General features: G+C 43.7%; 1 protein-coding gene across 1 annotated transcript; it reads right to left on the bottom strand.

Moving 5' to 3' along the window:
- Positions 1–990: 990 nt before the first annotated feature.
- On the bottom strand, positions 991–12190 carry TMEM233 (transmembrane protein 233). The gene is made up of 3 exons (XM_062010220.1): positions 12002–12190; positions 4970–5104; positions 991–1498 (listed from the first exon to the last, which is right to left on the bottom strand). Exons 1-3 carry the CDS (start codon positions 12188–12190, stop codon positions 1487–1489), a joined length of 336 nt encoding a protein of 111 aa, XP_061866204.1. The 3' UTR covers positions 991–1486.
- Positions 12191–13592: the final 1402 nt, after the last annotated feature.

The following is a 13592-nucleotide window of genomic DNA, read 5'->3' as shown; positions in this document are numbered from 1 at the left end:
GAATTTGGCAGAAAGAAAAGTGAAAAAGCACATTAAAAGGGTAATATCAAGGCATAGAAAAGACATGCTACTTCCAGGCCTATGCTGTAACAGGGAAAGGTTGCTGGGAGACGGGTTTTTTACAGGTAGTCCTGCCAGGCATGAGTTTTTCTTCTCACCTGTACATTTGTGAGTAGTCAGTGCAGATTGATGTTAGTGTGAGAAGAGTAAGTGCCACTTGGCAGAGCTTGTTTGAAGGTGCAGTAACAATTAAAGCAAACAGAGTACCAAGTGCTGAAGATGTAGGTATCAGTTTCAATGCTCCCCAGAGCTTACTCCTTTTAACATGGAATATTTGTGTGACAAAACAAACATATTCTTGCAAAGTTTTCAGCTAATAAAACTCAACTGTCCCATACTAAGTTTTCATAAGGTGTCATGGAACTGCTGGTATTTAGCAGCCATCAATTCTGTAACCTGAGGCTGTTCACTAACATCTTGGGATCAGCAAGAGTGGATGTAACTACAGCAGAGTACCAAAGTCTGTCCATCTCCAGTGGCAATGATGTAGGGGATGAACTGAACAAAAAACTGACATTAACAAAGCAGAACACAATGAAACTACATGACTTGGCAGAGGAACAGGAACAAAGGGGTGAAGAAGAACATCTATTTAAAAAGATGATCTTTTGTCAGGTAAAAAACCAAAAAGGAATTTTTACATGTGTTTAAAGAGGAAAAGATCAGATTTAGTTTAATGCAGGACTGGAGCTGAGTCAAGGCAGTTCAACAATGAAAGACAACAAAACAAAAATAAATCATTAAGAAAAATATGGATGCTATGGAAGAAGAGTGTCTCTTAAGAATCAAATGATTGAAATCGGTCCCAGGTGGTTAAAAATCCAAGGTAAAGACCTAAAAGCTGAGGCTGATGGAAGAAAGCGGCCGCCGAGTCAGAGGACGCCCCCGGCATTATAAAATCACACCGCAGGATAGAATCACAAACCCATGGCTTTGATTGTATTGTGTTGAGACTATTTTAAAGTAATAAAAAAAGTCCTTAATGGCCTGATTCAAAACCCACTGGAGGTAACAGGAGTTCCTCTACCAGCTTCAGTGGGCTGGGCATCAGATCTTACCTCGTGCACTACAAACAGCCTAGAGATGCTGGCTTTGGCTGGCTAGGGTCAGCCAGGAAACATCCTGGATCCAGCACACATTCCATGTAAATCAGAAAGAAAAAGGAGTGGTTAGGGCAAGATCTCATTATACATTAGGGTAAAAGAGAAAAATGCTGCTTTACACTGAGATTTCTCATAAGTAGCTTTGAAAACCTGGTCACGTCATGCTGAATAACTAACTGGCCTCGCAGTTCATCCACCAGCCACATGCCTCTGCAGACTTGTAGGGTCAAATCTAACAGTTTGGAATGAAGGGTTTCCTTCTCTTCTTCTTTTTTGCCTCCTGAGATTGCCATGATGACATCCTCCAAGTGCAGTCCTGGTCTTCAGATAGCATGCTGCAAGGACACAGAAATAGGCATTTTTAAAGGAGGAAAAGACGAGAGTTTGCCTTGTGAGTTTAAATTATTAATTCTACAGATCTAATGGATACATTATACAACATTAGTGGCAGTTGTTCTCTTAAACATCTCTCAAGATTAGTGGTTCAATACAGTTTTGAATCAAGGAGCTAAGTTTCTAATGGCACTGGTCATCTGTCAATCTGAATTGAATTTTTAAACTGGGTTACCTGGATCAATGCAAGTTAGGATCTTTCATTGCCAGGAAATGGGCTCTTATTTGACAAAGTTTCATGAGGTCAACAGCATCTCTTCTCTCTTCCTCAAAGTGGTACATAAACCACTCAGGCAAGAACAATACTTTCAGCAGTAGATAACTTGGTAAATGCAACAGCAGTAACTGACTGACACTTTAAAAGGACTGGGGAACCCCTCTCGTGCACCTGCATTAGGAGAGGAAAGATCTGAGAAGTCCCCTCCAATTCTTGCATTGGAGGTAGGTCTCAGACATCACTCATGGATGTGCTGATCTCACTGGCTTGTTCCTGGATGCTGGCCTCTCTGCTGGAGTCTGAGATATCTTCTCCATCAAGCAGCTACCTTTTAGCAGCTCCTGAAAGAGGGATCTAGGACACAAGGCGCTAAACGGTAGATATATCACACAGACAGCAGGAACTCCCTGACACCTCTTGGATGCTGCTCAGGACTCCAATGGGCACAAACTATTGTGGGGTCGTTTCCTCCACGCACAGATGAAACAACTGGACCAGAATTGTCAATGTGGTTTGCTAAGGAAATGAGGTTGATGTAATCACATTGCCTTTGCCCATCTGCATGTGTCTGCTCAGCCTCTGAGCTGACTGAACACATTTGACAGACAGGTAGAGGACTTTTAGGCTCTTGCATTTTCACTAATGCAGTAAAAAGAGGTAGAGTATCACAGAGATATCAGCACCCTTACTGATGCAAACACAGCAGTATGAGCTCAGTGGCTAGGTGGACACCAGGAATTAATATGGCTAAAAGACAATATGAATACCCTGACTTCAGACTTTGTGTTACTGGCAGGTCAATCCTCACAGCAAAAGGCAGGTAGTCTTCCTTGACACTTTTTTTAATGATAGTAAGGTACAGAGAACAGGATTGGCAATGTAAGATCTGGAGGCTGGCTGTGTAATTCCTGTCCCTCAGGTTATTCTGTCTCTGAAAGAGAGTCATTCAGAGAAATAGCTGCAAAGGCTTTTGAGAGCCTCAGGAAGGGGACAGCAGGGATATTAAAAATAATCTTGTGTGCCTTTATTTCTTAGTAAGAAAAATGTATGTGTGCACAGACTAAATGCTCCTCCTTTTCCTTCTACCAGTAATTACCAACTCTGCATCACTACACATATGCTTGATTTAAGACCCTACTGGTTATGAAACAGTATAAGCTGGTACTTTCTGCACAGTCTGGCTGTCTGTCTTCTTTCAAAGCCATGTTGACAGGTGGCATTTCTGTGACTTCCTTGAGGTGAAGTTCTAGATCAAGTGAGATTAAAGGAGAGGTCAGAAGTTCACTCTCCTCTACAAAAGCATTAAAATGTCATAATGGTTTGCATGATATTCCAAAGCCACCAAGCACAACTGGAAATAACTTACATGAGGAGAGTAGAAGATAATTCTACCTTGCTTGAGGCCCTGGGGTTCAAAAAACCAAAAGACAAAGAACTTCTGATGTGAATTAAGGTGGTCTTGGACACTGGTCCAGTGGCAGGAGTTTCTTGCATTCATTTCCTTCAGTACTTTGGCTGCCTTTCCTTACACCAAAGCTGTCACGCTTTCAGTCACAGCTCTACAGAAAAGTTTGTGAGGAACTTGTTTCAAAGGACACTTCAGAGCCAGCTGAGCCTGAACCAAGTTTCTGTACCAAGAGGAAAAGTTGTGTAACAATTGATACCGATTCCCTCTTGTCAATCTGACTTTGATGTCTCAGGTTTGTTGCTTTCAGCCCTCAATCTTGCATCTCTAATACTGTCAGTGGGTTTTTGAATACCCAATTGCAGTCTCTCTGAGAAGTTCTAGCAGTCATGGGAGAATAGATAAAGTACAAACACAGATTAGAAATGGGATAATAAACAAGCTCTAGGGAGACATACATAAGACTATGGAAGGAGAATACAAGGGAGTATTCCCAGTGGAAATTTGCAACGAGACTTGTTATCCTTGGAAGGGCAGAAGAAGCCAGAAGGAATGTCATTGCTCCTGCTAATGAATCCTGGAAGGGTCAAGCTTTTCATGCATATTGTTGAAGTCTAAATTAACTTTCAGGAAAAATGCACATGTAGGTTGTGGAAACACCAAATCTGTGCCTAATGGTAGGCAAATAAGTCTCTTACAGGACTGACTGTCATATTATTCTATTAAGGCTGTTTTGTACTGTCTTACTAATACTGAAGCACACAGATTAAAGTTAGTATAGAAGTAATTTCCAATCATATCACATGAGGAGAGTGCAAAGGGGCTGTTAGTAGGTAATCATGACCAAAGTACAAATGGATGAGAACTGCAAGGAGCATGCAATGCCATCCACACCAGTGACAGTGTAAAGTATAAATGTCCAGGAGTAAGACAGCAAAGGGGACTCAGGCAGGAATGGAGGGTAGAAAGGCCAGTTGGTTGTTCCTGTTCACTCATCTTCACAGCAGAAAAAAAATGGTACCTCAAGGTACCATTTGGCCCAGAGATCTCTATGGGAACTATTTCCTGAATACAGATATTAGTAACCTAGCAGTGTGCTGAGGGTTCCCAGGCACCTGGTGATGCTTCCATCTAACACACAGACATTTTGCTCTTAAAAATACCCCAGATCAAACTAAAAAAAAAAACCCAAACCCTTGAAGGACAAAACTTCAGAAAAAAAATGTTGTGTTTGATTGATTTACTCCTTGAAGGTAGGAGAGAAGTGCTGATGAACACCAGCTAGATGTGAAGTGCTAAGTACCACTGGTTCCAGGCAGTGGGCACACAGCAGCACTCACACACTCAGTACATGGGGTCCTACTGCAGGAAAAGCCAAAAGCTGACTGCAGCAAAATGAGGGCAGTGTGTCCTGGTTAATGGGAACACTCAGCTCAGCGTTGTCTGCCACTCCTCATGCTGTACTTCTCTCCTCCTGCTTAAGAAAAAATATTATCGAGCTGCTATCCTTGCCTGAGAAATGATGAGTAAGGTAGAACTGACTGCTGCTGTCAGTTACAAAACTTGGCACACCCTGCCTGTAGTGACTTGGTTTTACATCTGTGAGGGTTGAACAAACTGAACACAAGTTGAACCAAGGAGATTTGTGCTTGCAAAATGCATGGGAAATCAAAGAATATAGAGTAAGTTTCTGATCCTGTAGCACCATCCACTACAATCCTAACAGTCCCCAACTCTGCTAACTTTAGTTTCTTATCCTGAAGCCCTGCAGGGAAGTGCAGCTTTGCTCACCGTTGTGAAATGAACCACGCAGTAGATGCCGATGATGACGAGGCCGATGATAATCGATGCCACGGCAACCCAGAGCGCATTGCGACCCAGTCTTTTTGACCCTTCTATATCTCCTTGATTGTAACTGTTTAAAGCCTGTAGAAGAGAAACAGAGAGTTGGTAACTTCATTTTTTTTAACCAGAAATCTATACACAAGCACGTGTGAGTGCTCTGTACTAACGTTAAGTTCTGGGTGCACTGGTGCTGTACAAAGGACTTCAGAAAATGGGGATTTGCTTTGTAAAGACAAACACCCACGGCCAACACTCCAAGGTGAGTTGTCAGGGTTCTGTTCCACTCCTTTTCAGTACATCTCACTGCAACTGCAGCTCTTATTTTCAGTGGTGAGGCTGTATACATATGAGTTTTCTTGGATGTACCAGCATACAAGCTGTCACATCAGCTTTAATCCATCCACTTGCTGGCTTTTATCTCTGGAAATATTTTTGCAGTACACATGAACTACAGGTGAAATAAACTCTTATGTTTCATAGGACCAAAAGCATAAAAAGGAGAACCAACAGGCTGCATTTCTACAGAAAGCCTCCTAAAACACCTTATTAATTTGCTATTTTTCCAGTGTTTTCCTTTTCAAAGCAAAGTCTGAAGAATTAGTTTTCTGGTGGTGGGAAAAAACCCTCAAACCTGGAATGCAGAAATACAGATCCTCTGAACAAACATCTGTGTGTCATCCTTGTGGGCGAGAAATTCTGTCCCTTTGCGTTTTTGGAATACCCTGATAAGTGTTGTCATACACATCCTGATGCATCAGACATACAAATATTATCTAAGCAGACTTGAGTATATCTCTGCCCACCCATGACCTAGCAGATGTTTTATATTCAACACATGCAAAGCTTGCAAGATGTGATAGCAACACTCTGATCATAGAGTCATTGACTGGTAGGGTCCTTCTAGTCTTTTCTGAGACAAACTGTGGGATTTCCTGAATTGATTTTTGGTTTAACTAGACTGTGTATTTAAAAGGAAAGATTCAGTGAAGGACACTGAAGTATTCTAGCACGAGTCTAACACAGTTTGCAGTATTTTCCTCTCAAGAATAAAATGCACATTATTACTAAGAACTATTTTGTAAGATCAGGAGAGTTTCAGTTCACAAACCATGCCGTTGAGTCCAGATTTTGCTTTCAGATTGCACTGCTGAACTATCTCAACATTAATTCCTCAGGGAATCTGGTTAGTCATAGCCTGTTTTGTAGTATCTCCTAAGTGTTCTAGGAATTATCCCAGAAATAGAGGTGTAGGGGGAGAAATATGGGAACCTGATCAAATGAATTGTTCTGTGGACTGAATAATTCAGGTTGTCTTTAGAAAGTAACCACATGAGGTATCACCAGGGGCTACTATGGATGTGCTTTAGCAGTGAATCAGTTTTATAGCAAAGACAGAACAATAGCTAATCCAACAGAGAGAAGATCTGAGACCGTGGAGAGCAGGAAAGGAAGGAACTTCAGAGGATCCCAAGCATCATTGTAGAGCCTTTTTGGCCAAGCAGAAAATAATTAGGGACATTATCTGTGTGTGTTCTGTCGATTAGTGAGCACACAGAAGTTAATGGGCTAGATGCATCCCTGGTGTTAGCACTGCAGTAAGATCACTTGTGCCAAGAAGGTCCCAAAGCAATGCAGCCTATTTTCCTAGAATTGCATCTCAAGGATAAGTGCAGATACTTATTCTCTGGTGTCTAAGAAAGGCTGAGCTGCTGATGCACTCTTGCCCTGAAAGAGAACACTGATACATTTCTTCTCTTCCTGGAAGCCTACATGCCTAAACATTTCTCTCTTTTATTTCCCTAAAGAATATTGCTAATACCTCTGCTCTGCTGTCAAATCTCATTGAGGTTTGCTAGTGGACTTAAAGGGTATAGTGGGGAAAGAGGGAAGAGATGGAAATGAGAGATGGACATAAACACATAATTAAATAGGATGATGTCACATCTGATTCTCCAACAGTGTAACCTCCTGTCACAAAGGGTGGCTTGCCACAGTTCCTCTCACCTCAGTTACTCCACATTTTCAGCAGTTCTGTCTATAGGAGAAGAGCTGGCTTAGGTTCTCTCAAAATTCATTTGGGAAAGTCAATAAAAAGAGTATCAGGAGAAACATGGCCTGACTTGGACTTGAGCAGGCTGACTTCTCCTGCCTCTGTCAGCAGCTATGAACATGACTGTGGCTCCAGGGAGAAACATGGAGAAGCATCACTGACATCCCAGCCCCGTCCTTTGTTCTCCCCACCCATTAAAGGACACACTGCATGACATCTGGAGAGTGGTCCTGCAAACCTCTAAACTCAGTTGCCTGTAGGTGCAGTTTCAAGACTGAGACAGAATTGCAAGCAAGACATGGCAGCACCAGCTTGCAGTTCTGTGCAATTTTACTAATGTACTTAAGAAGTCTGGAGAGTGTCCATGTGATTTCTGCAGGTACTGCATTAATAATTCACCGTGCACTTTAATAAATAATGTCATTTTAATACAAATCCACGATGAAGAGGAGGGAAACAGCCCTAATGGTAAAGAAGAGGATTTGGGAGAGACAGGAAGGAGACAAAAGTTTCTTTATTAAGAGGTTTAAATTAAATGACATAGCTTAGATAGCATTCAAGAAAAAAATAAGAGTGGTTGGGGTCTGATGCAAAGCTCTTTGAAATTGATTTACTTCTGTCTGCTGCAAAGGCCCCTTGGATCAAGCTTCCAGTTTTCAATGTTAGACATAGACAACATTAACTGTTAAAGCCTTAAATGTTAATGTGTTTCTTGCCAAGGGCTAGCCAATGCATACAGAATATGGCATCTCTGTGCCACATTTGGTCTGCCCAACTTTTAAAACAAATTTCAGCCATTTTCAACCTAATATCACCTGATTTCTCAGGTTTCTGCTACCTCGCTCACTATGAAGTCATAAACTAAATTAAAGCCACAGTTCCTCAGCTGCTTATTTACTTGAGCAATCTCACTGACTTCACCAGGTTCACACATATCTATTTATAGAATATATCTGCAGGTCAACAATGAAGCAACTTAACCTCATATGAGCAGAAATTTGCTGAATTTCACTACAAACTATTAAGCCCTTTCAATGTGCATTTTCTGTTCCACACTCCCAGAGCACCATTTATGGAAAAAGCAAAAAGAATACTGAATTACCTCAGAAACCCTCCTCTTAATCTCCTACAAATCTGGACAGACCACACTGAGGTTCTCTGATCAACATTTTCTGGGCTTTCCACGAGCCAGGCTGTAACAAACCTTATTTGGCTGTGCCTGGACATGAGACTCTCTCTAGTTCAGACCAAAGGAAGAACAAGGCACGCTGGCTCAGTCTGACTCCTCACTGTGAGAACAACTTACAGAGAAAGAGAAAGAAGAGGGAGGACTCAGGGAGTGATTTAGAACCAGGTTTGGTCTCTGCTTTTTGGCAAATGAAACAACTGGATGATGAGCAGGACACTGTGAAAGGGGAGTGTGTGCTATGCAAACACCTGCTGCACTTCTGTGTCTCCTGGGACAGGTTGAAAGAGTTGCTGCAGAGGAAAAGCTTACCAATTAGCAAAGGGCCATGCAAAAATGCTTAAGAACAGCTGCTGAGCCTTGTTTAGTACTCCTGAAGTAGGTACAGGCTGTCATATATGATGTTAGATATCCAAGTACCTACAAGCTACTTAAAAAAACCCACTGTAAATAATAATCTTCCCAAACTTCCTAACTTTCCAAATCTTCCTAACTGAAGGGAAGTACAGCTGCACAGGAACAGTGCTCACTGACCTGCCCCAATCCACACATCATATATGACTTGTTAACATCCCAATTAGAAGAGGTGACTCCCTCAGAAAGCAAGTTCCATCCTTTGCTGTCACATGACTTCTATCACCCTCTTCTTTGTTGTCTCTGCTTAGGGAAACTAATATACAGGCAAAGCATCTGAATCCAAGGGTAGCAAATGCAGTCAAAGAATGTGCTACTATCAGAAGCAGATGAGCCAAGATTGTCACAGCTTGACCACATATGTTGTTTGAAACATGCAAATGATTAAAGAGAAATGTGTCAACAACCATGGAGAAACAGCTTTTGAGAGGCTGTTTTGAAGTTGTCACAAATCCAAGGCCCTGTGGAATTAGATGACTAAGCTGACATAAAGGTCTCTGAAGCAGGCATCTAAAGGTAGTGTACTGAGAAAGGCCAAAGTTTGTTCATCAGGCCTCAGGGCTGGTATCAGAAATATGGAACTGATTCACTTTTCAGAGATGCACCACAGTCTCCCTCTAGCTCTGATTCCATGAGTCAGATACAGCCAGGTCTCGGACATGACTGGAAGTTCACTGCCAGCCACAGCTTGCACTAGAAGAGTTTCTTCTGTCATATCAGCCTCCTGACTTGATACCTGCCCCCACACTCCTGCTCCTTATGCCTGTGGTCTCAGCTACGTGAGAAAGAACAGGGAGAGTCTGAAGGAGGCACCTCTGGGGCTGAGTGAGCCAACATGATGCAGCTCCTGGAAGCAACAGGAAGCAGAACTGACAGCATTTAGCTGCAACTGCAGAAGAGTGCTGAGAAGTGCTCAGCCAGGAGTCCTGACCAGGACTCTGGGGAAAACAGATCTCCATTTGCTAAAATGCCAAGTAAACCTCACACCTGCAAGAGACCAGCAACTAGTTTGAGGAGGCTACTCTAATGCCAATCTATCAACATATGGTGCCATTAAGTGTACATTCCACTAAGCTATCTTCTTACCCTAATCATGAGAAAGAGATTTCTTTCATAAAGGAGGCAAGAAACAAGAAAAGGTTATCATCACAACAGGAAGAACTTGGGAGAGGTTGATGCTAAAAATATAGTCAAGGAGATAAGATCTGAAATGTTAAGGTTTGTGTCCCCAAAGGTGAGAAAGAAGTGAGGAAACACCTGTGCTCAAGTTGTAAATGGGGCAACAGAAGAGACAGAAGACAAATCTGTCATTTAATTCATAGGGGTGTTAAGAGCCCAGACTCTACTTTTAGAGTGAAAACACTGTCTGAATTGAGAGCACTTAAGGAGGACACGACACAGCCAAACTCTGTGCTGAACCATGCCTCTCTAGAAGCCAAGAGGATTTTTCCTTCCAGGTACATTCTAGGAAGCAGAAATTTGTAGAGAACTTTGCTTTTACGGATATTTACCTCTTCTGACACAAGCTCTTAGGCAAGCTTTGCACACTCTGGAAGTATCTCCTGTGAGAAAATAAAATAACCCACTCATATCCCTGTGTTAACCTTTAGCAACTCCAGGAAAGCAAGAAAGAGAGGGATGTTGTAAATCCCAGCAGAAGTGGAAGTAAAACTGACATAGATCAACACAAAGAACCTGGAGTTGAGGTTAATGGAGCAGTTACAGGTTGCAGCTCTAAAAGGTAGAGGAATTGGGCTGTGGTAATGAGGTTTTAGGTGAGAATGATGTTGAAACAGAAGGCATTCACATACAGTAGAGATTATTGGTTTGGCTTTTGTTTCCCCAGAGAGTGGGCAGCTGAGACCTGCACAGATTGCTTAGCATTCAGGAAGTGCTCTTCCCACCCTGCTTTCTGCAGATCCCCTGGTGACAGTTACTTAAGCTTGACTCCAAAAGCCTCCATGAACTTCAGCTAGGGCGTGGGTAGAGATTTCTCCATATGGAGTGCAAAAATCTTTAGAGGCCAAATTCTGCCCTTGACAGTTAACTTCTGTGCAGCCCTAGTGCTTTGGTGAAAGCAGTGTCACAGTGAACAGATGCTCACAGTCCCGCATCATCAGCTCTCATTACTTTATATAGCACCCAAAGTGTCCACGGACAGAGGATGCTGGGTACCAGCAGAACCAAATCTTCTCAAATCAAGGAACAACAAAGAAAATAAAAGTAGGGGGGGAAAAAAAAATCAAATGAGAACTAATATTTCTCTGGACAAAAATGATTGTGAAGATGGCTTTGGAATAGCTCTTTTAAGTAATTTTCAAGTGAAAGAGTGTATGCCAATGGGATTTCTGATCAAACTTACTGGTTTTGAGTGGGATTCAGTTTATTTTAGATACAGGTAATTCTTCTTATACTTATTGCAAAAAACCCCTCCATACAGCTGTATTTTTTACTTACCTTTTCAGCCTGTTAAAGAAAAGGATGACAATACACAGCATTTTAAATCCTTTTCATCTCCTAAACAGAAACATATTGCAGTATTACTCATTACACTGATCATGCCTCCTGTTAAAAAAGTCTGGATCTGACTCTGCAACTTTTAACTCAAAGAAGATTGTGTTCTGACAATCTTTTTGAAGTTAAAGGGATTGCTGCATTACTAAGGACTACACAAATCAATTACAGCTTGTAGGAGTAAGGCTGCTCTCTGTACTACATACTCAATTTGAAAATACCCAAGGGTTTTTGTCAACAACCTACAGTCATTATTGTTGTATTATTCTAGCAAATTGTTACTATCATGCTAAAGAACCTGTTTACAGGAAAAAAGGTACTTCTATTATATTTGATTAGCTTTAGTGCAAACCACATCTGTTCCTTTCCAAATCTGATTTCTGCTCCCTAGTTGCCACTTTCACATGCAGACACTACGTCTAACTCAGCATGCAAGATAGTTGATGTAACAACTCTCATTAATTAGGATAGACCTTCTTCCTTTACATAGCCTGATATTAAAAACTTGAGTGGGAACTGCCTTCCATTCCACATTTTGTGCCTGCTGTGGGGATAGCCGAGCAGACGACGCCCTGCCCAAGCCGTTGATGCTCTCAGGCTTGCCTCACCTAACTTTGTCTGCAGGTGCCAGAGCCCAGCGGTGAGGAGGCAGCTGGATGCCCGTTACCTCGGACGGCTCCTCCAGCGCCGCTTTGCGCCAGCTCCCGGGCGGGACCGCCGTGTCCGGAGCACGGCCGGCGAGCCGGGGGTGGTCCTGCCAAACACCCGACCCCGAGCCGAAGGTCGCCCGGGCAGCCCGCGGGGCGCGACTCACCATGACGGCGAAGACGAAGGCGACGATGTTGACGGGATAAGCGGGACAGAAGCAGGCGAGGATGCTGAGGAGCAGGTAGTTCTTGGGCCGCGTCTGCGGCGGCCCGTCGGGCAGGTCATCCTCGATGTTAGTCTCGGGGCTGTTGTCCAGAGCCCTCTTGATGTCGGGAGCGGCGGGGAGCGCGGACATGGGGCTGCGGCGCGGCGGGCGGGCGGCTGGCAAAGCTCAGCGCCGCGCCCCGAGCCAAGGGAGCCGCCCGGCGCGGCGGGGCGGGGGCTGCCGCCGACGGCCCCGCTCCTGCCACGGCTTTCAGCCCGGGAGGCAGCTCACGGCAGGAATCGGGGGGGAGGGGGAACCAAAGAAAAGCCGTCGTGGGCTTCCAGCCCCGCGTCCCGGCGGCTGCCCGGGCTGTCCCGGGAGCTGCCCCTAGGAGCCACGCTGGCGCGGCGGGTCCGGAGCCACATGGCCCTCCGCTGTTCCGGTCTTTTAACTGTTTGCAGTTAAAGGACTTTTAGCTGGGCTTACGTTAGTCGTGGGGAGAACTTCGCTGTGCTCTTTAGACTCTCCAGGCTCAGGGAGCTCTATCTGCAAGTAGTTTAAAGTCTGCAACGGTCGAATTTGTCAACCCCTAACGCCAGCGACTTGCCGAACTTAGCAAAACCACCAAAGATCAGGAAGAAACAATCAACTTCAAGCATTTCAGTGTCTCGGGACCAGGGTATTTTGGGCAAGTTTTAGCAAATGGTTCGGTCCTTTATAGAACATAACGTCTGTAAGGTGAAATATGCCTTGGGGGATACAGGAGGAGCAAGGAAAAGAACATTTATTACTTCCAAACACTAATATATGGAGGAAAATAAAATCAAATAAACCCAAAACACCACACCACAAAATAAGTAAATATCTACTTCCATCATAATTTTGGAGCTGCTGAAGTATGACAGCCTGCACCCAGAAAGGAATGGGCTCTGATTCTCCCATGTGAAACTGATACCAAAGATGCAAAGAAGGGAAGAGCAGCCACCCTTTGTGCAGTCAGTCTGGTGCTAAAGGGCAATTTGTGTGCCACTCAGTGCTGAGCATCCTGCTCCTGCTGAGTGACAAGAGCAGAAAGTGCCAAGCTGTGAGGTGTGACCGTGTGTGGGCAAACTGAGTTCCAGTCCACCCCACAACCACCCCCAGGGCCCTCTCCCCATATTCAGTGCACTTGCAGGGAGGCAGTTGCACAATGTACCAGTGAATGCATCAGGCTTACAGGTATATTCCTTTTCTTCAGTGAGTGCTTTTGTCTCTCGGGGTGCATGTGAGGAGGAGAGATCCCCCATGCACCCAGAGCTGTCATAAGCCAATGTCAGTTTTCTAAACTATCATTTGATTTGGAGTGTTTTCTTTGGTTATGATTTTCAGCAACAACAGAATAAAAAAGAACTTTGTACCTGCATGGGGCTCCAGCAGAACAGAGAGACTTCTGATCAGATGAAGGAGTTGAGATTTTGTTCTGCCAGGTTCCTGAGAGCACTTCAGTAAGTAACGTTGCAGAAAACAGTAAGGTGGTCTTAAATGTTTATGAATGAGCTACTTTTGTCACTGG

Source organism: Colius striatus, chromosome 17 (assembly GCF_028858725.1).
Source record: "Colius striatus isolate bColStr4 chromosome 17, bColStr4.1.hap1, whole genome shotgun sequence".
NCBI classification, from domain to species: Eukaryota; Metazoa; Chordata; class Aves; order Coliiformes; family Coliidae; genus Colius; species Colius striatus.
This window is presented reverse-complemented; position numbering and strand designations above follow the sequence as displayed.